The following is a 26613-nucleotide window of genomic DNA, read 5'->3' as shown; positions in this document are numbered from 1 at the left end:
TATGGAAGTTTTAAGCTCATAAGTAATATATAAGCTTATATAAATAACCGAGTAAAACGTATCTTAAAGTCCGTCCTTCTCAAATGTTCGTTGGGGTAAGCATCATGGTAAGCAATACCACGAGGCGACACCTACAAAAAAAATCTCCAATTTTGATCAAAGGTGAACTAATTTGGTAAAAATTGAGCTAATCATTTTTTCATAATACCTGTTAAAAAAAATAACCAAAATTATATAATAAACATTATTTTAACTTTGTGCCTGTATTGGTGCTGAATAAAAGCTTCACACGCTGAGAGCTTTAGTAAGAACTTGCTGTGTAAGCTCTCAGTCGTAGAAGCTTAAAGCAAAAACTAAGCTTACGGTGTGTACTAAAAATACATTGAACTTTATTCTCAAAAAAACCTTCATTTTTGTTTATTTTTCTGAAACTAATTTTAAAATCAAATTATTACAATTTTACACAATGTTTTAAGTTGCCTCCATCAAACAGTGAGTGCGATTCAACTTCAAACGGTATCAAACTAACTTAAGTCCCAACGTTCTTTGTGCGAAGATTGAAAATTGAACAAATTTGTTATCCACTTCTGCAAAACTCAATCAATCAAAATGTGTTTTAAATTTGTCCGTTTGAATGACTGCAAATAGAACCGATTCCTACCTATTTGCATGACAGAACCAACAAACACACACAAACACAGAGCCACTCACAGTAAACAAATCGCTCGATTATGCCTTTCAACTCATTCTCCGGATTGTGTATGTCAATATTTAGAAGCAGCAAAGCAGAAAAGAAATAATAACATGAAACTGTTGTTTTATTTATAATTCACTATCTTGCTCGGGGGCACCGTGTCTCGCTCGTTCGCTTCTCTCACATGACCGTATGGATTCTCGCAGGCGACGTTTCGCTATCCTATTACATCTGACGTTAGCGTTATTTACATGAAACCGATATGTGGCGCCTGGTGGACCAGCCTGCTAATTTATTGTTATTATGCTCTTCTTCTCAGTGGAGCTTCAGTCAAGTGTAACGTTATCTCCATCTCGTGCAAGTCGGCCACACAGACACTCACGGTGACTTCCATGATGGTCCCTGTCGCCGGATGCAAAGTGTGGCACGCTGGCTTCAACTCTCGCATTTCGTATCATTGTTAACGTCCGTTTGAACATCGCAACAGGACGCACCTTGAGCGGCACCGAATCTAACTCACCCAAGTTACATTTTGTTTGCCTTTGCTGTGCGCGTGTGTGTGTGTGTCTGTGACAGTTTGCAAACAAACCAAAACACATGTCATTTGCGTGATAATAAACATAGCATTCACCTGGCACCGCTTGGTTCGTCCTTGCCTAGTGAGCTAGGCGTGAGTCACTGCTGGTGAGCTCCATTCGTGAGAAAATCATACCATCTCACCGGCTGGAAAATCGGGAGAACGCAAGAGAATGAGAGGCTCCGTGTCCGTGTTGCTCGGGGAAAACTTTATCGCACCAGGAAAGCTACCCGTCAGTTCACACTGTACTACTTTCCAAGCAGCACACACCAGTTCACGCACTGGAGGCACTTCGCATACACACACTTTTCTTTCTTCACCACTAAAACACTGGTGGAAAAACGGGGGCACCGTAATTGCTTTGCTGCTCCGAGCCAGTCACAGTCATTTTCCACTCATCGCAATTATTCGCGCACAGTTTGGCAGAGTTTTGTGCACAGCGGCAGCCAAAAATCAATTTCGACGCAAGGATAGAAAGTAAAAGTTCACCGTCTTCTTAGTTCTCTTGGTTGTGTGCATTGTGTGTCCATTCGCAGGAAGTAGGAGCCAAGAAAAAGAAGAAAAAAAAAACACAAAAGTTTGCGAAATGGCTCCGAGACAGTGATTTGTGTGACATTTTCAGTTTCTGGCAGACGGCGGTAGACGGTGCTGTGCAGTGAAAAGTGAAAAAGTGGAAATATAAAGAATCAAACCCACTTCATACACTGGGAGAAAAGGTGAAATCCACTCACACACACACACACTTAGACACACACAAACTCACACAAGTGCATAAGCGCGTTTACGCATCCATGCCGATGTGCCGATAGTGTGCCCTCTAATATGTTTATTGGGGACGCGAGTGGCTGAAGAAAATGTCACCGAAAACGGCTGGCCCTGTAGCAATGGCGCCATCGTACGTACGGTGTACCATTTTTCGGGGGAGAAATTAACCGTAAGAATGGTGGGTTGGCTGGCTGGACGCGGATGCCTCGTGGGCACCCGCGGCTTCGACTGTATGCGTGCGGATTCGTTCGAATGCTGCCGAAAGTGATGATCGATTTATGTAATGTCCAGGCGCGCGATGCACGGATTGGGTTCCGTGTGATGTGATCGCTGGTGGGAGATGATGTTGTGTAGGTGTAAGCAGCAGTTCGAGTGTATGTGTGTATGGGTGCGTGAGTGTGTACGGACATTTCGTGGTGGATAAGACGGTTCTGTTCGATTTGATATGGCGCTCGTAAAATCGATTACACCTTGGCCCGATGATAACGCTACGTGACTGGCAACCATTTCCAAAGCCCAAGCGGGGATGCAACAAATTTAAATGAAATCCTTTGTTTTAGGTGGAATTTGTACAAGGAAAGGAAATATCATACAGTCCCGAAGATCATACAATCTCGAAGAGATTCGTGGTTACGCAAATTGAAAGTTTTAAGATCTCTGGTCTTAACTGTGGTAAAGTTATGCTACATTACGTATATTTCATAAGCCGTATTCTTCCACTTCGATATCTCTCAAAGTCCTTAGATATTGGAATCAAAGTCTTAAAACTCACTCAAAATATTATCGTAACACGAAAAGGCTTCAGGGTCCTACACGCATATTATGCGCAATTGCCTGATAACCTTTAAGCCTCTTGGGAGCAAAACTTTGTAGAACATTGTCTTTTCCATAAATTTGGATCCTCGGTTCTTGGCCATTGCATTATGTAACCGGAATGCTTCTGCAACTCCGGTGACGGATGATGGTCTAATCATTTTAAAATGTATCCCGAATTTGGGGTCACTGAAGATTCCATAAAAACAGGTCCAAACAGGCAGGAACGGAGGAACATGGTGTGTTCTCGTTTCTGGCTGGCTGGAACGGTAGAGGAAAGCTGCTGTCAGGTGCTCCAGCATAGACTACTCCTTCCCGTTCCACGCGCCGTACGAATCCTGACGATACGGGAGAGTCAGTATGCAACTCTGAGCATCTGCTTGGGCATGTGCAGTGCGGACCAGCAGAAGGTACGACCAGAGCGACCGCTTCTGCCGGAGAGCTAGTAGCAGGGCAGAGAGTTTCGGGACATAGTGAGAACGAGAATCCTGTCCTGTCCTGTTCCGCTCCCGGCCCTGGACCATGGGAGGTAGGAATAACATTCTGGAAAATAACATACCGGCTTCCATGACACAGCAACACGATGGGCACCCGCTATCTTAATCGACCTCTCTACGATAGTAGGTTCGAAAATACTCCGGCACTGGTACGCTGGGTGCGAATGAAAATCGACTCCGGACGGATCGAACCGAGTTGACGTAAGCGAATGACTGAGTAAAAGTAGAAAAGCCCCGTTTTATTTTGGGCTATTGGTGCACCTTGCTGCACGCCACACAGCCCGGTACGGTACGGCGTTAAGTACTGCTTGCGGCTCATCCTTATCTGCACTGGATTAGCACCGGTACCGGGTGGCGGTTTTCTTGTGACCGAACGGGCCAGCCGTACGTTTTGTTGGAGCCCTTCCAGGAAGATCTTGTTGCTTGTCCAGTCTACGCTACGTTTGGTCCGTCTGCCGGCCACCCAACGAATCTAGGCTACGCTCGCGCCGCCGAAAAAAAAAGTACAGACGGCAATTTAACGCCCGTTCAAGCTTGTGCAGGGATCTCCCGGAGGGCAGATGGGTCGTATGCCTCCTGTTGATGATGTGACCGAACGGCTATCATCGTCGGTTTGTAGCTTCTCAGCCGCCAGCGCTTACCGTTTTTGCAAACGATATGAGACAATGCCGGAAAAAGAAGCCGGATGCCCGTTCCGTACCGTGCCGTGCAATGTAGGTCAGCTGACGGCCTGTTTTGGGGAGAGGGGGGCCCGGAGACGGCGTGCGATTGTGTTGTATCGGTGTCGGTGGGTATGTGTGCCGTGTGCCTTCTTCCGCTGCCACTAACTACGTTAGGGAAGATGAAGCAAGGAAGGAAATACTTCATTTCGTTTTCCTACTATCTTTGGCGCTGTGTGACCTTAGGCTGGGTTTTTTTTTTTTTTTGCTACGCGAGTGCAGCAAACTACCACTATTCGCCGGAAGGGTCTTATTTTAAGAGTCCGCTGTGAGTGATGTACATGCAGGTGGCGTTAGAAGGACTGCCGTAAGGACTTTGTGCCCGGACGTCGACCGTAACGCAGCGTGAGTGAGGTGGATTATAATTAAGTGTTTAATCTCAAGACCGGTCGTGAGCGTGAAGGTGCGTGATTGGTCATAAACTAATGAGTTTGCCTCGCAGGAGAAGGTGGCAGATATCATTTGCATAAAGCAGAAGCGCATTCTACGGACGGGTGGGAAAATAATGAATCTTAGACGTAGTTTTTGTTTGGTCACTAAGAGGATAACGGAAGGTATCGTTGCATTTAATGTAGACTTTAAATCAAGTTGAGGTCAAGATAGAGCAATGGCAGTCGGAGTGTTGGTAACAAATTTGACGTCTTGATGAGGACTCTATCTGTGGTCTGTGATGTCTAGCGATATGGATAAAGATGTATAAACAATCATACATATAACACTCACACAAAGAATCGGACCAAGTGAACCCCAAGAGTGACTCTCTGGAAATTTGATGGAAATGAACAAAAAGCTTTAATATCAATAAGTGGTCACGCAATGAAGTCTGGTGATCATGGTTGTGCTCCGTGGACTAAATCGCTGATCATATTATCCCCTACACTCCTGCCGTGTGTGAATAGGAGAACAATCTTTTCTTATAATTCCTTCCCTTCGGTTTCCTGCAGATGCGATTACGAAAACCATGTGAGCAATGCAACTGCAAGTGAGTTTTGCAGCTTGCCTGCCGCAAAGTGCACCCTCAACAGCAACACCACCATCACCACCACCACCACTACCGTCAGTGAAGTGAAACGTTATCGGGTTCCCTTGCTACGGTGGAGCCTCGCACCATCAGTTACCGCCTAAGATTGCATGCGTTGTTAAATGAGTCTCCCGTCACGCAATGCCCAAACTGGTGTAACGCATCAAAGATGATAGTGAGTTTCTTCCCCGACAGTGTCTGGGGATGTACAGTGAAGCAGCACCAAAAGCAGAAACACCTCCTGTACCATAAGATCATCTACACCCTCATTAGCGATAAGTACAAAAATCGAATCCTGCGCAAGTCGTCCTTCGCGCTGCTGTATTTGTCGTACGTGTTTATTAAGATGCTTCCGGTGACGCTCGCGATCGAAACGCACACGGGCACGAAAGCGATCACCTCGCTGGCGGTTAAAGCGCGCCCGCTACCGGAGATGGTGGCACCATCGCTGGACGACGAGGACGACGACTATTTCGACGACTATGTGGACGAGTACGATATAGTGAACAATAAATCGGGTAAGTGATCAGTGTTCTGTTTGGCAACGCTTAATGCATCGCGATTTGGAACGATTTGGAGGGACCTTCGAGATTTGGAACTTTGTTGAAGCTGCAGTGTTAGTAAGATTTACAATTTTTCAGATGATAAAGCAAGTAAATCAATTAAATCGCATCAAATTTGTCTTGGATATAGATAAATGATTGGTTAGGAAATGATTACTGGAAGTTCTTGCTACTTGAGCTTCACAATCTCTTCTTCAGGGATGTCCATCTGTCTTGATGTTCATCTGGAATGCATTTCTGTCTAGATTTATCTATTTTTAATCTAAAGTTCTACTGATATGAAATTCAATCTAATATGCATATCTGGGTTCAGCTTCACCAGCAAGTACTGAATATTCGCAGAAGTTGATCTGCTTCATTTCAGAGGTGGGCAAGATTGACTAAAAATGTAACTAGTTCGGGACGATTCCAAAAAAGTGAAGCCAGTTCCAGATGCAAACGAACCGCCCGGAGCCACTGAACTGAAACCATTCGTAATCGGAGGAATCTTCCGGAACCGTCGGAACTGGCAAAACCGTCCGGAATCGTACTCGGTTAGTGTTTGTGAGAATGAGCCCACCTTTGGCAATAAAATTGTTGGTCCGTTTTTTAAAGGTGAGTCCGATTTCAATTATACTGGCCGACTACGATTTCGAAAAGCTGAAACGGTTCCAACATTTCCGGATAATTCCGCTGTTTCCTGACGGTTCCGGCGGTTATGATGATTCCGCCGGTTGGTGGCTTCGGACAGTTCTAAACGATTCTGAACAGTTTCTTGCGGTACCGACCATTCCATTTCCTTGGAATCGGATCCGGATCCAGTTCAATCGGATTTGTAGTGGAATCATGGGTGCATTCCAAAAAACCTAACACTACTCCATAGACATACCATACATATTTGGAGCATTTTTGTACTTAAGTACACGGATCTTGCAGCTAGTTGTTTTAAAAAAATATCTTGCAGCAAGATGTTTAAAAAAAACTTTACTTCAAAACTGCACAACGCTATTTTTACTTTAAAGTATGTAACTAGGTATGAAGAAGATCGCTTTGCGTGACGAGGTTTCGGTTTATACTCGTGAAACCTTCTATATTTTTTCTATTAACAGGGCTACATTTATTATGAAATTCCATAAGAAGTCATTTTCATACTTTTTCAAACCAATTCTACGATTTATGATTGCACAATATCACGTGGATATGGATATGGACATACACGCTAGCATTAAACAAAGCATGCAAATCTTATGGCCGGACAGGAAGTAGCAAATGCTCGTTCTAGAGCGAGTTGTCACTACGTTCCTGGTACCGTTTGCGAGAAATTGCGTTTGTAACAAATCCAATAAGGCTAAGAAGTACTTGTGATCCTGTGATCCGCAAGATGAACGAATAAATAATCTAATTTTCGTTTCTTCCGGCTGAATTCACTCGCAGCTATGCCAAAGTATTGCCGGTAGAGCTGGAGAACATTTAGTTACACAAATGGTTTGATACATCCTTTCGGTTCCGACGAACATCCTTGTGCTTTCGATTTGGGAGGACAATTTCTCTAGGATGTTGGGTATTTGTGGAACGTTTTGGAAACGCTCTTTTGATCCCTTTTGTTTCGTGTTAAAACGCTATTTGTAAATGTTTTCCAACCGTAAATAATGTCTGTTTACGCTTTCTTCGAAGTGAGAGCTACAACGGATTACTTTTTGTCTTATGGTTTCTTGACAGATTGTTTGAGGGATAGTTCCTTTCTATCTGATTGCTGTAACAGGATAATTATCTTTATCACGTTCAACATCACGTTACATCTAGACTTGTCAAGTAGTAAACCAAACAACTTACAGAACTTCGTAATATCTATGCTCATCATTAACATGCCCTGGAAGATTACTCAAAACTTACCCTTCCAAAGAGCAGCAAAAGTGAGTGTGAGAGGGAGAGTAATCGGCAGCAAACGAGAGCAACTATGGAGAGCATCACGGATGACAATCGGTCCAGCGAAAAAGCTCTCGTGAGGATTCAACTTTTCATGTTGTCACGCTATTGAACGCGATGCGATTATAAACTCGCCCCCATCCCATTGGGCGCCCATGTGCCCATTCACCCACCGGTGGGACCGGCCACCACTTTCATGCCTTATCGTGTTTTGATCGTTTTAATGATTGCCTTTTATTGCTGCGTGTTAAACGCCGAGATCGGTCGCATCGCCGGGCGCCGGGTGTTGTTGTGGTTTAGTCACTCATTAAGCGAACAAGCACGTTGTCAGCTAAACAGGATGTACATTAGTTGAATGTTTAATGCTGTCCGCAACCGTGTTCAAGCACGGCAGCGGACAGGACAAGATTATATGGAAGGGTTTGCTGTAGTGGGAGATAAGCGCGATAGCTTCCGGGGTATTTATGCTACACGTGTCGAACTGGCGCTTTGGACATGCGTGTGAGAACCGCTTTTTTTAAAATAAATAAAGATATATTGTATGCTTTAGGGGTGTGCAAAAAAAATTTACAAAATTGTAAAGCAAAACCGGTGCTTACGTCTTCATAAAACTTGGCACACGGCACCAATCAATTTGGACCGTAAGTATCGCCCACGACTGTTTATCTTGTCCACATGCCAGCACCTTCGGCAAAGTAATGGGCCAGCACCGCAAAATTGCAAGTGACAACATTAGACGATAATATGGTCCCCGCCCGTTCGGTAATAGTTGACCTACATATTTGTCACGCTTTTTACAGTTTTGTAGCTGCTTACATTTGGCAACGGTCCAGCGTATCGGCGAAGTCGAGCGTTCCAACCGTGTGCTTCTCCAACCGGAAAGCCACGTGACAAAGATAATAAAACCCTAAATTATGACGTACATTGTAACTCTTTACCGTGCTTTATTTTTTGTGGTAGGGCGTTTATTTTGTAACACCTTCATAGCGAGCCAAATTGCATTATTCATCGCGAGAATTATGTAGTGAGCAAAATCGACTTCAACACCATCCTAGGTGTTGGCAGGTTTTCGCAAGTTGTTGAATTTATCACCCCCACAAATGGGTACGAAAGTCAAGCAAATCAAGCCTTTTCACGCAATCGATCAAATCAACATCAACCGCAATCAACCGAGCCGCACAACGATTAATTGCCATTTTATTCTTCCCGCTTTGTTTGGTTTCATTTCAGCGAAGGGAATGTACGTTGGGGCACCGTGCGAGTTTACGTGCCACGCCAAGCTCCATCACGTGTACTGTGATCCTACGACTAACACCTGCAGCTGCGAAAAAGATTACGTCGTGCTGATTGGAATACTGAAAGGATGTGCCAAGCGTAAGTTTTCCCAACCACGGCCAGCACCTTACTGACGTTCCCTTGAACTCTGGTAGCGAGGCATGGCATCCCGACAGCTAAGACCCGGAAATGCCAATGTTTCCGCTTTCCTGTTCCATTTATTTTCTTTTCACCTTTCTGTGCGGAAAACTCCCCTCCGTAGACTTCTTCCCTCCATCCTTCTCTCCCCGTTGCTTACGGTAGAATTGGAGAGCTTTGCTTGACCACTGCGGTGGGTTGACCGCAGACGAAATGAACGTTTTTATGAGCGGGACGGTTTGGCCCAAGGCCAGCAAATTCTCAAATTATCCTCATTGCAAACGGACGAACAAGACCATACACCTATTAGAAAGCACTCGCCCTGGAACGATTCAACCCAAACCCCCCACCCCCCACCCCTTTTTTTAGTCGGCAAACATTGCTTCAAATGTCTTCGCGTCGAACTGTACGGATGCCATTTCAGGCGTATCGTGTTTCGTTTGATTTGCCCGTTTACAGCTTGCCAACATGCTAACAAAACGTTAAAATAGAAACCAAACAGGCGAATAATTCGCGCAAAGGTTTGCTGTTGGCCAAACATAGAAAATGGAAAACAAATGGCAGATGGAATCGATGTTTGACGATTTTAAAATTTAGCTGGAGCGTGCACTGGGAACCTCTGCTTAATTCCATAGCAAAACGCAAACAAACAACTTATTTGCTTTTATTCTTTTCAAAATTTTGTTTCTTCTCCTGCAACCGCTAGCCAAAAAACTTGGGGAACAATGCTTCTACGATCAGACTTGCATCTACAACGATGAGCATGCGCTGTGCGTGCAGATCGTCCACAATGCCATCTGTCAGTGTGCGCCCGGTTTCCACTCCGTTAGCTATTCGAAGCCAACGAAACGTGTCTTCTGCACACAAGGTAAGTGGTAATTGAAGCACCCGCAGTCCCCGTCACTCGTGGTTTGTGTAAGCAGAGTGTCATTAAGTAGTGCATACAAAAGGAAGCTAAAGAGAGAGTAATGCTGTCGTGCCGGCAACGCTTGACATGCAACGCAGCTAAGACGAGCGAGCGACCGTGGACAGTCAGGGCCTGTGCACGATAATGTCAAGATGTTGATAAATTTGGTGCAGGAATTCTGTGCCGGCAAACGGATAGCGCCATTACAATGTAGCAAAGTTTTCGTTACATTGTTCTATTTAATTTTGTTTATCCTTTCTTCATACAAACAAACACTTTTTTGGAAGCGAAGACTCAATGGAATAAATAATAGTGTAAATTTTTTTTGTTTATTGTTTTTTCTGATTAAGAGAGGCGAATGAGGTCTCAAACACCCATAGCCTCTATAAATAAAATAGTTGAAATAGTCTCTCTTAAAGACATCCTTAGCTTGCTTTAGTACTAACAGAGGTGGACAATAATAATAAGCGCACTTAAAATTGTAAATGAGTGAAAATGAAGATGAAGTACAGATAATCAACAAGTTAACTTCAATTTTCTTTAAACACACAGCAGATATACTTGGAGAAACGAGGATTTTATAGCATAAATATGGGACCAGCTCTGATGCTGATGTTTGATTTAGTGTACCGGTCGCTCTGTGGTCAATGCTTGGTACAAAACATTATATAATGACTATGACATTAATACTATCTTTATAAGCGTAAGGCATAAATCTAAATGATGCCGATTTTCAACGAGTCGAATGTGTTTTTTCAGTAGAAAAAAGCCGAAGGATTTGAGCAACACGTCCCAGCCTTCAATAAAAGAGAGAGTAAATTTAGGAACGAGAACGATCCGATGAACAATTGATACAATGAGGAAATCGATTTCATAATAGTTCATAAATAAGTCGATTTTTTGCTTATTTTTGTATCGTTTTAGGGATCTCCTTTTGACACTTTTATACATAAGCACAGACGAGCTCTAAATATTAAGAAAGTTGTTGTTTTCTTTTGGGCCGCAAAATTGTTTTAATTCAAATAATCTGCTCTATTCGTATGCAATGAAAGGACAATTTTTTAAAATTCTGATTTGAAGATTTAATGTGTGTCTTAATCAATTATCCCTCACTGTACATCATATAGGAAATTAAATCTCTCCCTCTTTACATGTGATAGAGTTTGAGGTTTGAGGAGTTAGAGGGCGGTCCGGGGGCCGAGGCGATGACGGCGCCGGTATACACACGGCAGGACCGGGGAAAAGAAGAAGCAGACGAGTTTAAGATTTGTTTAGTTGAGTTCTCGCAAAAGTAACAATATATTTATTATGAACTGCTGGAACATTTGGAAGATTTTTGCATAATTTTCAAGTGATATATTTTCGACCGTTAGGGATAAATTCAAACTAAGCTAAAGTAATATTGTTATTTCAAAACATTCATGAAGTACTACAAGCGCAACAATTGAATGCATGCAATGTGACTTATCAAAGCTAGAATTATGTTTCAAAATTCATTTCATAATGACAGTGTTAGTATTAAACTCTATCTATTGCTAATTTTTGTAAAACTTAGTCCCAACCCAAATATTGACCTCCTCTGGTCCACACAATCTATCTTGCTCAACCTGGACGCCTTTGCAAAGTTCTTTCCGTCCGATACGCGATGTTTGATTTATGCTAAAAAAAGGATTCTTTGCTGCAGCAAACAGGACAGCCGGCGATAATAGTTCGATTTACGTCCACCAGCTGTCCGGGGCCGAGGTGTACGGACAGACTGAAAACAGTTTCCCCGTACCAGAGAATTGACATGAGCTGGCAGCGACCCAAACGTTGCCCCGAGAGCCAATGAAAAAAGGATTCGTAGAACAATAGTAAAATGACCATAATCCAAGGGTTTAACAGCTGTTACACACATGCAAGAAAGGGAATAAGGGCACACAGCGCACACGGGCTGGCTTACACAAACCATGGTGACGCGCACGGCAGCACGGCGTTGCGGTTCCGGCATCCGCATCAATCGTTTAACATTTTAATCTACTTCACAGACATGGCCACCATAACTGCGGATCTTCCGACGCTGTTCGGTGTCACGAGCGGCATTGCCGTGCTGGCGGGGCTCATTTGCATGGTGCTGCATTTATTTAGCAAAACAAAATATCCTCGACCTAGGCATTTCGGCGATGCGAACCTCGCACCGCCGATCCTCTTTTCCAGTGATACAGGTACGGTATGACCCCGGTGTATCGCCGCGCTCTGGACCATTTGCTGGAGATATCGCTCGATTGTCTAGCTCGCTCGGTGTCCCGGTTTTGGCTATTTTTATCATTTGTCCGTGTCAGGGCAGGTCCGTTTCGCTTTCTTTTCTGTCCTGTGGTCCGGCCCCCATGTTCCTCACACGATTTCTTTTCCTTCGGTGACATCCACTTCCACACGACTTTTGCTTGTCTTGCCAATTCGTAAGACCTTGGACTGCCACGGTATCGCTGGTGGCGTTTTTTGTTTTCGTTGTTGGTTCCATTTCCGGAAGTTGTGCTTCAGTGTGCAGTTTCTCCGGTCCGGTAGTGGTTTGCCGTTTTTCGATTGTGCTCTAAACAGGGCTGTTGTTGTTGATTTTTGTTATGTTGTTATTGCCACATTTATCCAACGCCTTTTGTGATCGTATGACATTTCAACTCCGGGCACGAACAAAACCGGGTCAGCTATCTTTTCTTTGGTGTGGTTTTTAAAATTGGGCCTTTTAACAATAAAACGAAACCGAACAATAAAACCCGATAGGATTAGTTTTGCTGCATGTTGGAAAATTAGACGTTTCTTCCTATTCCTTGTTTATCGCTTCTTACGCTAATTTGAGTAGTTTGGCTAATGGTATCACTAACATTTGAAGTTTTAAGAAAATCTATATCAGTACACGACCAACGAATGGAGGCGCATGGTACTTTTCAATCAGATGATCTTCCATGCAATCTTAGGCCAGAAGGCGATTGTTTGTCATACCGTTGGCACACTTTCACCCATTTTATTAACACTGCCTAGAAGAAGAAAAAACACACCGTTTCCCTGTCTTAACGTACATCGTTCTTTCCGTTGCCGTAGCCGTTACGTGTGCTGTTTGATTGACTTTAACGCCAACTTTTTTCGTTCCCTTCCGTTTGCCGACTCCGTGCTGGCCTTCTGTCTCTCTATTTATCTCTCTTTCTCTCCATTTTCATGCTGACCATGATTTTCCGCTCAAATACACACACGTCACACGATCACGATGCGATAACACACCGGTTTCGGGGCGCGCCGTTAAAATACCCGCCAACGCGTACGTTAAAACTCCCCGGTGCCACGGATGGGGCAACGCGATACGCTACGCTACGCAATCGCCAGGGATACCATTGACAATACAGTCGGCAAGACCGTCATCTCGTTCCAGTCAGCGCTCGAGCGGTTCCATCGGTTCCTATGGCAATCGGCGACCGTCCAGTGCGCCGCTGCACGGCTCCAAAGGGGTCCTGGTCTCGACCTCCCGTACAGGTGCGGCCCGATCTGCCGCCATATTGCTTGTATCATGTCACATATCTGCAATTAGAAATAGTAAATCCACTAGTACCGATTCCCAGCACCCCAGCAGCTATCTGAGCGACGACAATATGACCAAATATCTCGAGCGCCAGCTGGAGCACCAGAAGCAGCTGCTCTACCTGGACATACCGTCGCTCAGAACGCACAATAAGTTGTTTTCCAAGTTTTGCAAAGCCACCGCGCTGATCGGCAGCAACCACACGAACGTGAACGTCGGCAGGGCTGACAATGGGACCGGCGGCGGCGGCGGCGGCGGGCATGCGGCCGGCGGCAGCAGCAGTGCTGGCGGTGGCAGCAACGGCCAGTACCACGCACCGTACCACTACGGTACCTCCACCAACGATGATTCGAGCTTCGACGACGAGGACGGACACGGTACGGCCGACCCGTTCGTCAATCACTGCTACAGCTACGATCTGCACGACAGCATCGAGCTGGGCGCGCTGCCGACGCCGGCGAGCGAGGTGGCAAACGTTGCGGTAAAACACATTCACTCCATCCAGGCTCTCTCTCTCTCTCTCTCTATCTCTCTATACTATTCCAAACAAACCAAACCAAAACAAAAAATCCGCCTACCTAATGACTGTCGTACGAAACCCGGACATTCTCCCGGTCCGGAACATTCCTCCCATACAATCCGCTCTGCTCTATTCGGTTCCCGTATCCCGCATCAAATTCCAACTCGGTCCTTCTGCCCGTCCCGGAAGTGGACGAATACTCCACCCTCCACCCTAGTGTACATGTGTATCGGTGTGTTTAGATGTTGCGTTACATTTGATTTCTTCCTTTTGATTCGTTTGTTTTTTCTTATTTCCTTTCCCCCTATATACTGCTCATCAGTGTGCGGTGTCGTTATTGCCTTTTCCACTTTTCCCTACCAGCCCCTTTTCCTCCCGTACTCTATCAGGGGGGTGGTTTGGTGGTGTGACGTACGGCCAATTGTAGTTCTGCCTATCGGCCAGTTTGCTGGATGGTAGGGGACCCAATCGTAGCTCAATAGAGCAGTAATTACAAGTACTAACCGGGCGTTGTACATAGAGTACACATTGGTGGCTAGCTTTTTATCTGGGATGGGAAACATAATGGGCCCAGTGGGTTAGTATGTTTACCTAAATGCTCCCGGTCCCCACAATCTGTCTCTATTTATTAACACGTAGGGAATAAAGGATTTCAGTATAGTGGATAGCGTTTTATTGCTTTTTAATTGCCTACGGAAATCCATTATGAAGTGTGTGGGTGAAATAGGTGACTCTTATCCCATCTTTACGACAGTGGAACGTCCATCTAGTCGATTCCTTTGAAGGAACGAGAGTTTGATTTGTTTAATTATGCGTTACAATTTGATGTAAATAGTAAAGGAATATAACGTAAAAAGGATAGACTTACGTGGATGGCGACGACTATTAGATTGACTTTTGAACTCAAGAGGCATTCTGCAAAAAAAATCCAACTATTTCTCCAACTGAGTTTCTTTTTGACACTATTTAAAAAAATCCATGACCATTGCAACTTCTTTTTCTTCAACTCAGTTAGGAACTAATCTTCTTTACATTTCGGGTGACGGCAGCAGGGGTGACGGTCATCATAGTATAAGCAAGCTAAACAGATGCTAGGCGCCCGAGGGGTCCTAAGGAGTATCTTCTTCATAAGCTAGATGTTAGTTGCTGGGAGATGAGGGCTTCAAACTCTATAAGGGGCCTTGAAAGATATTTCCACTTGGCCTCTGACTCTGACGCAGTTGGTAGATTCAACATGTCAGGGGATAGTTTGTTTGATTCTGCTTAAGGTTTCCGAAGGTCTTGATCCGTCACTAGACGGCAATCACCTTTCGGGTGACTGATCTTTTTCTGAATTCTCCCTACCTATCAATGGTGACATTCATCTTGCATTAGCTTCTGGCATAGATATTGAGTTATTATATCAAAATTTTTGTTTGCCTAAGTCGTGGTCATTTCAAAGACTCTTCATTAGACGACGTGTTTACATATAAAAATATATCAGTGAAAGCGCCGTCTGACCCTCATATTGAATGAATGAGTGTCATCTCAGGCATGAAGTGGTAACTTTGAATAACGATGTTCAGAAAGTCTCGTATAATATGAATTTTCTGGACACTAGATACCAGTTTAACGACTATAAAGCCACCAAAGCGATAAGATCATGTAAAACTCGACGAAGACTTCTTCTTTCGCAACTACGTCGAGGTATGTCACGATACGTCACCGGAATCTAGATTCCCAAACCTTTCCGCACGACTTCGTGACTGCACTAGCACAACCTTTGATTATGAAGCCTGGCAACTGTTGGCCACATGTCCTACTCGAGAAAGTTGTAATCAATCATCAAAAAGTGACATACACTTACAATTTTCAGCTCAGGGTAGAACACATATTACAAGCAAGTGCTCACTGATTGTCTAGGCCAGTCCTACTTCAAAGCTATTGCTAACGCACTCATATTTTGTTTATAAATGAAAAGTCCGATACAACAGAAGATGGACTTTTTATGAAATAGCTAGAAGCCAGGGTTTTATGTCAGGCTATTTCTAGACTGCATACGAGATTTCTCTTACGCAAATCTAACACCCATAACTACCTCAAGTTCAACCTATTTAATGCTATGCCAAATTTTCGACATTTGAATAAATTTCTTTGCCACTATGCAAAAGATGCAACAGATAATGCCTGCAACTAAAAACAATGTATATTAGTATAAAACGAATTAAGGCTAATCATATCGATCAATCAATTAATGTACCAACAGCAAGCGTGTGTTCCGATTGCGGCATACAATTTGTTCGACACGAAAAAACACATGCCATGCGAAACATCGTTTAGTAGCTGCCGATTTCCCACGCCTGCCGATACCATTGGTGGAGCTGTTTCAAGGCTTGCTTTACGTTTTTGTGACCGGATTTTGTGGAAGTGTGCAGAGTGCAATTGCGTGCTTGAAAAACGTCCCTTGAAAAACACACGGCCACAAACCATCGGCAGGGTGGGGCGGGGTCGGGAGAGAAGGAAAAGAGGTGGCGCAGAAAGGGTGGAGAAAGCAAACGTGCAACAAAACATGCAACCGCAACAATTGTCAAGGATGTTTCGTTCTGGTCGGCAAAGGCTTTATGTTGCTTTGCCATGGGACTTTCCATTCCTGTAGTTCCAGCTCCAGTCGGTTTTCTTTTCTCCCTTCCGTTTTTCTTCTCTTTCTTCTTATGTTTTGTCGTTAATGTTGTTGATGTTGTTGATGTTGTTTTGTTGTGTTTTCATGTTGCAAAAGCAGAGAACCAAAAAAAAACACACTCACACACATCCCGATTGTCCTTCACACATTTCTATGTTAGCGCCATCGCTAGGGTAGTAGAAGGCAACTGCAGGCCAAAAAGGAAAGGAAAAACAAAACAAACCAGGACTCATTTTTGACAATAGTCTGTGCCGTTCTTAAACGTTGTGCATAGTTGTGTTTGGTGTTTTTTGGGTGTGTGCCTCGTAGCTCTGTATCGTATCGTTGTGTGTCTTAGTGTTTGATCATTAAACCTGTCTGTGTCTGTGTTTTGTTCCGTTCCGCAAGGGAAGCGTAAGTTTCTTTCTTTTCCTTATTACCACCCCCAATGACCGTACTAATTTCAGAAGTGTTTCATGCATATAAGCAATATGGCGAAATGATTTACGTAAATACACACAAACTACACGAATCTGGTAATGAAACTGACATCTACAAGCTGTTGTCATAGTTTTTCTTTCGTTGTTTCTCTTCTCTCTTCATCTGGCTTTGAATTGGGGTTTTTTCTCTCTCTTTCTCTCGTTTTCTGATAAGCTTCTTTCATTTGCTAGTTTCTTTTCTCAGTTTTTCTCACTTTTTGTCTCTCTATTTCTTTTTTTTTCTTTCTTATGTTTATGTTTTCTAGTTTAATTTTAATATTGTCTAACTCCACCAGCTATGAAGCATCTGCTAGCTCACGTCTTTAAGCTTCCTACGCTGTTTACTGTAATGTTCATCTTTACTATACACTTCCGCTATCTGCTTATCGACACGACATTACACGCCTTCAGACAAAACATGCTCAAGTTTTTTGTGTTTTTTTTATGTTTTCGTTTTGTTCGTTCTTATTTTATTGTTTTAAGCAGTTTTATGCAACCGAGCTAACTAAATCGATAAGTTACATGTTTAAACTTTTTTCTTGCTCTTCCAGTTTTATCTCGTTAGCAATTCTATAAAGCTAAATGTGTAAAGCTTTGCCATACCATACAATTTTATTATTTATCTGTGTATGATTTTTTTAAACATATTCAAATTTTATTTTAAGTTTCATCTCTGTCATACCAAATTGATGTTTACATTATTTTACCAACGAATGATCGTATCCTTTTGTGTCGTGGTGCAAAACTGCTACCGATTCCTACCGACTACAGCAAGCAAATGTCAAGCTAAACTAGTTGGAAGCGAGCACGCTCTGCGCTGTTGTATTATAATTTCGTTTGCACATCCGGTTTCAAAACACTGTTCTGTTCGTAATATGGTACCATTGCATTGTTTTGTGTAGCACCGCCAGCTTGTCAGCATTTCACAAGTGCAAATCTGAACGTACTCTTACTCTCTCTCTCTACTACTATTTATCACTATCGATGGTTGCTCACCTGCTCAAACCAATTCTAACGCGTAACGCGCACACGCCATTGGTTCATTGTCATAAATGCAAAAAAAAATCCACCAAACCAACAGCAGCGTGTCGGTCGTGTCCTTGGGTTCCCGTCAGTAATGTTGTGTAACTTTTGTCTTTCATCCTCCCGCTTTTTCTTCTTCTTCTTCCACTCCGAATCTTACCACTCAACCCCCGGGGAAAAACCCCATCGTACGGCAGGTTCCCGAAGACCAAGTTTAGCTTCCGTGCACAGTACCAGCTCGTCCGTGCGGAGCTACAGTATGCGTCGGTTCGAGCAGGAGATACAGCAGAAGGAGCTGCGGCAGGAGATGAAGCGCCATCTGGCCCGGCTCCAGGAGCAGCAGCAGTTGCAGAAGATCAAACCGAACATCATCATCGGTGATGTGATATCGTGCCCTATGAACAAACCGATACTGACGACACCCAGCCCGATGACGCCGAACTCGGTCGACGACATACTACCGTCGGTGGACGAGACGCAGGAGGTTGTAGCGGCGTGCAAAACCCTTCAAGGGTTTCCAGTGCAAAAACGATAATGTGACCCACCTTTCCGGCTCATTTCAGTTCTCACCAAACCTTAGCCAACGATCGGTTAGCGATAGTACGGGCGGCTGTTTCGATGGACCGTGCAGCTCGACGGAATTGTTGAAATAGTGGACGTACGTAGACAGGTGATTGTAGGCAAATGTTATATAGACGGAACACCCATTTTATGGAAGTTTTTAGACCAATAAGCAACAAACCACAAAACCGATCAAAACCTAGACATACGACGTACGGCCGGGCGGGGCGAATGGGTTCCAATGGTGAGCACAATGGTGGCCGCGGCACTTCGAAGAATTCGCGTGGAACGGATGGGCATCGTCGTCGGCGAATCACGAACGATCGAGTAGAGTCCTAGAACAGCTTACGTTCCTTTCGTGGTCATTCTTTAAATTAAGTACACTTAAATTGAGTTTAGATAAATATTGATTCTTCAGGATATATGCACGACCCTCGTGGCATAGAGTGAGGTTGCATCAGCAAAGCAATACATAATGTTCTATTCATCCGAGTTTTTGTTGACATCAGTTTCATCGTCAGTAATGGTTTAAAAGCTCTCATTTATCAACACCCGAGCACGTAATTATCTGTGTAAGAAAAGAAAAGTAAATAATTTAACCTCAAGTAACGTCAGTTGTGTGATAGTTCCCAATAATTTACCACGGATCGTAGCAGTTCGAACGATCGCGATCGCACTCTTCAAAACGCACCAAACCGTTCCGGAAAATGCTCTGGAACTAGCAGAAAACGGCCTCAGCAAACGTGTGCGTGGAAACATTGTTGTATCATTCTTATGACTACTCATTAAAAAGAAAACAAACAGCCCAAATACGCATTAGCAGCACCAGCAATAGCGCCATCCCTTTTGTCTGCCATAGCCGGCACCTCAGACCAGCGCATAAGCTCTTTCTCTCTTAACAAGGTAACAGACGATAGTTTAAAGCAACAGAGTACACACACTAGTCAGCGGTATTGCCCTTTACTAATGTTTGCAACAGTTATGCAAGTAGCCTTTTTGACTGGACCGTGCGCGCACCGTGGTTGCGGTATCGTTTTTTAACTTCATCTCTATATTGAACCGTTTCAAAAGCGTTTTGTAACAACCGATTCGATTTGCATACGAAATCCCCAACCTACTCTAGTTACGATTTAAAAAAAAAGCAACAACTTACTAAGCAGCAGCAACTTTAATTCCAGACGTTTCAATAGTATTTTTATGTAGATGCAGCAGATGCAACAAGAACCGTACAGTTAGTAGCAAAACAATTATGCCAGCAGCAGCAGCAGCAGACGGTGCAGAGTTGGTGCGAGCGAGTGCCGCCCGAGAGTGTGAATCCGAGAGGCGAGAACTGCCGGCAGGAAAGATGGCAATGACGAATCCTTAAATCAGAAACAAACAAAAGAAACAAAAGAAGCAAACAAAAAAAGAAACGAAACAACCGTAAAACAAACCCAGTAACTTAGCACGTTCATGTTGACTTCAATGTTGTATTAATATTAAGCAAGTAATAAAACATCAACGGATTATTCGTGCTCAGCCTTAGGCAAATTAAAAATTGATAAGATTCTCAGGATCAGGTTTGTTGGTCGCGAGAGAAGCATTGGACGAGGGGAGACGTGCTATATATACGTACATAAGGTATATATATGTACACATATACACCTGCTGGCAAGCGAAACAGGAGAGGAAAGGTATCCGATACGTTACGAGCGTGAATGAATTGAATTAAGAACATTATTCTAAAATACAAAACCATTACTTTATACAAGAGTAGCGTGGTAGCTATATGGGTAAGGCGTACTGTTCCAGTGGAGCCGGGAGTGTGATGTGCATTGGGGCGTGAAATGTTGGCCAGCCTATCCCTCTCGCCCGTGAGGCAAAACCGATTACAGTAAAACGAGTTTGATCCTTGCGTCTGTTTTCACTATCGAGATTTGTTCTTATTAGCTATTAGGTGTACTAGGATTTTGAAGCTGATTGAAAAGTTCCACGGTCACGTTGCTAATTTCTTCTAACGATAGGCAATAGTCCATTATATGATTGAAAAGTTAAAGATTCATTTGAAAAAATCCCTCAGGCGATTCAACAATCCCATCATATGAATCGAAACCCTGAAAATCACAAGTGAATGCAGAATTCCATAATCATAATGCGATTTTCCTTCGGCTATATGCAAAATTCCATTATATGATTGTAAAGTTTGCAATACCATTACATAAATTCATGAAGCAATTCTTGAATGAATTAAGGGTCATGAATTCTAGCGGCGTTATGAAACAGGGATAATGAGGGCCAGAAGCGTATAAGAGACCCGTGGTGAATGGGTAGGATGAGTCTTGGTGGTGATCTTCTCTTTCTTGACTCAAAAACTTGCGGTGGTCATCTGATGGTTTTCTCTACGTAGTTGGATACCGAGTCTTCACTACGGGGGAGCAATCCGGATAGGATTTGATTAAAATAATTATTTTCCTTCCACAAAGTCCCTTAGACATGTTCTCTTGGATGAGGCTCTTTGAACAACAAATCCTATGGCAGCTGCATACGTCGCCTATAGGTATACTCGTCACTGAAAGAAGCTAAATCTTCTTATATGCAGGATCTCGACTAGTTGCGCATTTTAAGGTACTGTAGCCATTTTCAAGGAATCGCACGAGGATTCAAAGACTCTGATCCTATGATCCGATCCGATCCTTTACCAGATGATCGTAATTAGAATATTGATGGCTTCTACAAGCGAAAGAGGTCTCAGAGACCCAAAGCCTGCGTAAATAAACGATTAAAAAATCGATGATGGCTAGGACAATGGCCTCTCAGGAGTATTGATTAAACCTGGACGAGTTCCAGTTCCATCTTAAAGTCACACAATTGTTATTGAAAAATTACGAGAGGGTTATATTTAACTTTAACAAATAGTTGGATCATGCTGAGACATTTCTAGTACACCTAATACGTCCGATCGCTTCGTCCTTTTTTCAACTTCAAGAATATTTGGAAACTAAATTTTATCTTGCTCTTTTCGTAAATCATTTTTTTCTAATAATGAATATAGCTGCGCACGTGATGGAAACATGGCGAACATCAATTTAAGTATCTTATTCTCATCCCTGAAGCTTTACCGTGCGTGTAAAGAGGCAGTCTTTTTTCGATAAATTATTACAAACTTGTTAATTGACTTATGCTTATGCTTTCCTTCTGCTATCTTAGCTTCCTGCCAACTCTTCCGTATGTACAAAAAAAAAGTTAAATGTTTAGGCGTTACCAAAATCTTCCCACTTCTTTGTATCCAGCTGTTGCAGCATGTTGATAAATTCTAATAGCGTACATTTTTAATTAGGACATAAAAGAACCCACAGCAAAAAAAAGCAGTTATATTTATTTTCCGGAAAGAGGAAGAAGCATTAAAGGTTAAGGAATATATTACCATAGGTTACAAGCATGGGACAAAGAATAGGGGTAACAGCAAAAGGGCGATGACCTTTAATGTTTTCTGTTGGTTCTTGAACCACGTGTTATGGATTCAACATAAGGCGATGAAAATTGGAGATGCAAAAGATGAAGCAAACCAGCGCTCTCTCTGTCTCGCTCTCTATTCACACAGACACGTCAAATGCATTGATATTATAAATTTAATATTGAAAATAGACTGATATATCTATAGAAGAGTGTGGCGACGATTGGCATTACCTTATCGGGGAAGAGGCGAACTCACACGGCTAGGTAGGTGAGAACGAATCCAACCGAAACCCGTGACCAGCTTCAGAGCCTCAAAGCACGCTACTGAAGGCGCTTTAAATAAGCAAGTAACGAGCAGAGCAGCTGCCAGCAAGCTTCGGCTTCCTTAGCCAAAGCTATGGATGATAGCCAACGACGCATCAATGTTCGCGCTGTGTACTGTTCGTGTGTGTGTGTGTGTGCGCGCGCGCGTAAAGAAACCCGAAGGGGCAATGGTCCCTCGGGAAGTTAAATCGAAACCCGAAACAGACGCTACAAGTTGCTGCCAGTTGCTTTCAAATTGCTTGTGCGTAAGCTCCGTTGAACGAAACAAAACAAAAAAGCTTCTGTGTGCTCCCACGTGTCCGTCTCTTGACGACGAGAAGGCATTGCTTTGTGTCTACCGGTTTTCTTTTGGTTTCGTTGGTGAGCTCTTGTTTACCCAACCCTACACACGTACAAAATGGGAAAACTTACGACTAATCAAACGAAAATTGTTGTACGAAAAAGAAAGTGTGAAAAATTGCGAAAAAAAGTTCACGCGGGACTTGTTCAAAAGCGAAGAGAGCGAGGATCAAATCAAACACCCGTAAACAAAACTCCTCACCAACAGGAAGAACCAGACGCGGGATGTAGGCGCGCGGCCTGGGGCAAGTCATAATTGTTTTCCAGGCCACGGATGCAAAAACAGCGAAATGATTGAATAAAATGATTTTTGTTTAACAGTTTTCACCTTTTTCGTGGTTTATTTATTTTCTTAACAAAGTTATTCGCCCTTGAAGTCCCCAATGCTCCTCCCCAAAGTCTGCTTAATCCACCTCCTCTATCGTCGGACCAGCGCCGGAAGTGGGTGGAGCTCCACCGGCACCACCCGGCATACCGCCACCCGGCATACCACCGCCCGGCATACCACCCGCTCCCTGGTACAGCTTCTGGATGATCGGATTGCACACCGCCTCCAGCTCCTTCTGCTTGTGCTCGAACTCCTCCTTCTCGGCGGTCTGGTTACCGTCCAGCCAGGCGATGGTGGCGTTGCACTTGTCCATGATGAGCGTTTTGTCCGCGTCCGGGATCTTGTCCTTAATGTTCGCGTCCTCCATCGTCGACTTCATGTTGAAGCAGTACGCCTCCAGCGCGTTCTTGGCGGTGATCTTCTCCCGCTGCTTCTCGTCCTCGTTGCGGAACTTCTCCGCCTCGTTCACCATCCGATCGATGTCCTCCTTGCTGAGCCGGCCCTTGTCGTTCGTGATGGTGATGCGGTTCTCCTTGTTGGTGGACTTCTCGATCGCCGACACGTTCATGATGCCGTTCGCGTCGATGTCGAACGTGACCTCGATCTGGGGCACACCGCGTGGCGCGGGCGGGATACCGCTCAGCTCGAACTTGCCCAGCAGATTGTTGTCCTTCGTCATCGCACGCTCACCCTCAAACACCTGGATCAGCACGCCGGGCTGGTTGTCCGAGTAGGTGGTGAACGTTTGCGTCTGCTTCGTCGGAATCGTGGTGTTGCGCTTGATCAGCACCGTCATCACACCGCCCGCCGTTTCGATGCCCAGCGACAGCGGCGTCACGTCCAGCAGCAGCAGATCCTGCACCGCTTCCGATGTATCACCCTGCAGAATGGCGGCCTGGACGGCGGCACCGTACGCGACGGCCTCGTCGGGATTGATGGACTTGTTCAGCTCCTTGCCGTTGAAGAAGTCCTGCAGCAGCTTCTGCACCTTGGGAATGCGGGTCGATCCGCCGACGAGCACAATGTCGTGGATGCTCGCCTTGTCCATCTTGGCATCGCGCAGTGCCTTCGACACCGGTTCCATCGTGTCGCGGAACAGGTCCGAGTTGAGCTCCTCGAACCGGGCCCTCGTGATGGAGGTGTAGAAATCGATACCCTCGAACAGCGAATCGATCTCGATGCTGGCCTGGGTCGAGGCGGACAGGGTACGCTTTGCCCGCTCGCAAGCCGTACGCAGCCGGCGCAGCGCACGCTTGTTGCTCGTGATGTCCTTCTTGTGCTTGCGCTTGAACTCTTCGACGAAGTGGGACACCATGCGGTTGTCAAAGTCTTCGCCGCCAAGGTGAGTGTCACCGGCCGTCGACTTGACCTCAAAAATGCCATCCTCGATCGTGAGGATCGAAACGTCGAAGGTACCACCGCCCAGATCGAAGATCAGCACGTTCCGCTCGCCCGCTCCCTTCTTGTCCAAACCGTACGCAATGGCCGCCGCCGTCGGTTCGTTGATGATGCGCAGCACGTTCAGGCCGGCGATCGCACCGGCATCCTTGGTGGCCTGACGCTGCGAGTCGTTGAAGTAAGCCGGCACGGTAATGACGGCATTAGGCAATGCTTTTGCCCAGGTACGCTTCGGCCGTTTCCTTCATCTTGGTCAGCACCATCGAGGACACTTCCTCCGGGAAGAAGGACTTCTTCTCGCCCTTGTACTCGACCTGGAGCTTCGGTTTGCCCCCGTCACTGATCACCTCAAACGGCCAATGCTTCATGTCGCTCTGTACCGTGGGGTCATCAAATTTGCGACCAATCAAGCGCTTTGCATCTACAATTAGAGAGGACGACGATCATTAGAATTGTCCCTACTTTTAAAATATTATACTACATTTTTGGCTTGTGAAAGCGGACGCCGTAACTTACCAAAAATGGTGTTGTTCGGATTCATGGCCACCTGATTCTTGGCAGCGTCCCCAATCAACCGTTCCGAATCGGTGAACGCGACATAGGACGGCGTAGTCCGGTTGCCCTGGTCATTGGCGATAATGTCCTACCTTGCCGTGCTGGAACACACCGACGCACGAGTAGGTCGTGCCAAGATCTATGCCGACAGCTGGTATCTTTGCCATTTCTGGGAAGGAAGAGAATCGTCCCCGATGGGACAGACGACCAAGTTAGAAAATTTTCTCCTCGTTCACGCAACACGGCTCTGACACGGTGGTGACTATTTTTAGTCGCACTGTCTAAAGGTCAGTTGGTGTGCCTAAATTATCCAGCTGGCAGATGAAATGTATTCTACCGGCAATGGTACGAATTGTTTGACCATACTCCTGGACTGCAGCTTCCTTTGTAGCCCATTTCAATGCAATCACTCAACTTACTTGTAGAAGCTCCTCTTTGTTGCTCGGTACCTTTAGAATACAATTTTCACCGCTTTACACGTGGTTTTCAACGATCGCCTGACGAGCACTTATTTCCTAGATGTCTTGTCCGTTCCGTGTTCAATTGTCGACTAAACCGGCGGTCGCTTGGCACGGTCGCTTAAAATAGTATAAAGTTGGTTATATCACAGAGGCGAACGCGCGCGAGCAGCGGCTAGTGTGACGGAAATAGTGACGGTGTTCACGATCGTCGGGCCCCGTCGGTTTTGTACCGACAAAATCCCGATCCTCGATTTTTTCGCTGTTCGTCCCAACGCATTCTAGAATGATCGTCATCAAACCGAAGATGAACAATGTTTGGCCGGCGGCATTCGGGTGCAAATCGGCGCAAGAAAACGCTAGAAAAGGGGTTCAAGAACTTGCCGGTCTCATTCTAGGCGCAGGGAGTGGGGAGAATGTTTGTCGCATCGCAACAGAGCACAACCTACGCGCTTCTTTGTGACCACGTGCTTCGGGACCGAGACACTGGTGTGCGTGAGGGTTTTTTTTTAATTTTAAACGGAAGCGACGCACACAGAAAATCCATGTTTAAAATAATCGAAATAATCGTGATGAAATTGTGACCTTTTTCCTTATGGACTAAATTGCCCGTCAGCATAGGGCATAACTCAAAATCAGCAATTTTAAAGGGATGAGAGTTAGAGGAATACAAGAATTTTGCAATCGAACAGGTGACACGAGTTGTTGAACACGAGGGAAGCCGATGAAACTCAGGGAAGCTTGTCGTTCGAACTGTGGCTATTATGGCGAGATGAGATATACTGGGGAGATCCATTCCGACGACGATGAGAGCATAGGGATATCAAGATCATGTTAGAGAAGGCCTTAAATCAAGTTTGATCGGATGTTGCAATTCCTTACCCAAATGTGCTCTAAGAAGAAGTTAGTCTGTATATATGCAGATGATGTGAAGATTTTTCTCCCGGATGCTGGTCTAAGCGACCTAGATTCCTTCTCTCCACAGGTGTTCTGTCTGTATTGCTTTCTGTCCTCATAAATGTACTGTTATTTCCTTCACCCGTGCCCGTAAACTCAGCCGTTATAACTATTACCTTTATTCTGACAACTTATCAAGACAACTAACGAATTCCGCAACCCCATGTGCATCAAAGC

At 44.7% G+C, this 26613-nt stretch overlaps 1 protein-coding gene and 1 pseudogene across 8 annotated transcripts; one reads left to right on the top strand and one right to left on the bottom strand.

Moving 5' to 3' along the window:
* Window positions 1-515: 515 nt before the first annotated feature.
* On the top strand, window positions 516-23067 carry LOC118511857. 8 transcript variants are annotated; one of them, XR_004906181.1, is made up of 8 exons: window positions 516-1077; window positions 5010-5604; window positions 8785-8928; window positions 9674-9835; window positions 11902-12078; window positions 13229-13902; window positions 18279-18565; window positions 18645-23067. XR_004906181.1 is itself a non-coding variant. In XM_036055404.1 (8 exons), exons 2-8 carry the CDS (start codon window positions 5256-5258, stop codon window positions 18732-18734), a joined length of 1356 nt encoding a protein of 451 aa, XP_035911297.1. In that variant the 5' UTR covers window positions 1435-1748; window positions 5010-5255; the 3' UTR covers window positions 18735-23067. The 8 variants fall into 8 exon arrangements, 2 of the variants coding, with proteins under 2 accessions (XP_035911297.1, XP_035911298.1); XR_004906182.1 differs by lacking the exon at window positions 516-1077 and adding an exon at window positions 1264-1378; XR_004906184.1 differs by lacking the exon at window positions 516-1077 and adding an exon at window positions 1264-1391.
* LOC118511855 lies at window positions 23045-25188 on the bottom strand (annotated as a pseudogene).
* Between the last annotated feature and the right edge of the window lie 1425 nt (window positions 25189-26613).

The sequence above is a fragment of the Anopheles stephensi genome, chromosome 3 (genome assembly GCF_013141755.1).
Source record: "Anopheles stephensi strain Indian chromosome 3, UCI_ANSTEP_V1.0, whole genome shotgun sequence".
In the NCBI taxonomy this organism is placed as follows: Eukaryota; Metazoa; Arthropoda; class Insecta; order Diptera; family Culicidae; genus Anopheles; species Anopheles stephensi.
This window is presented reverse-complemented; position numbering and strand designations above follow the sequence as displayed.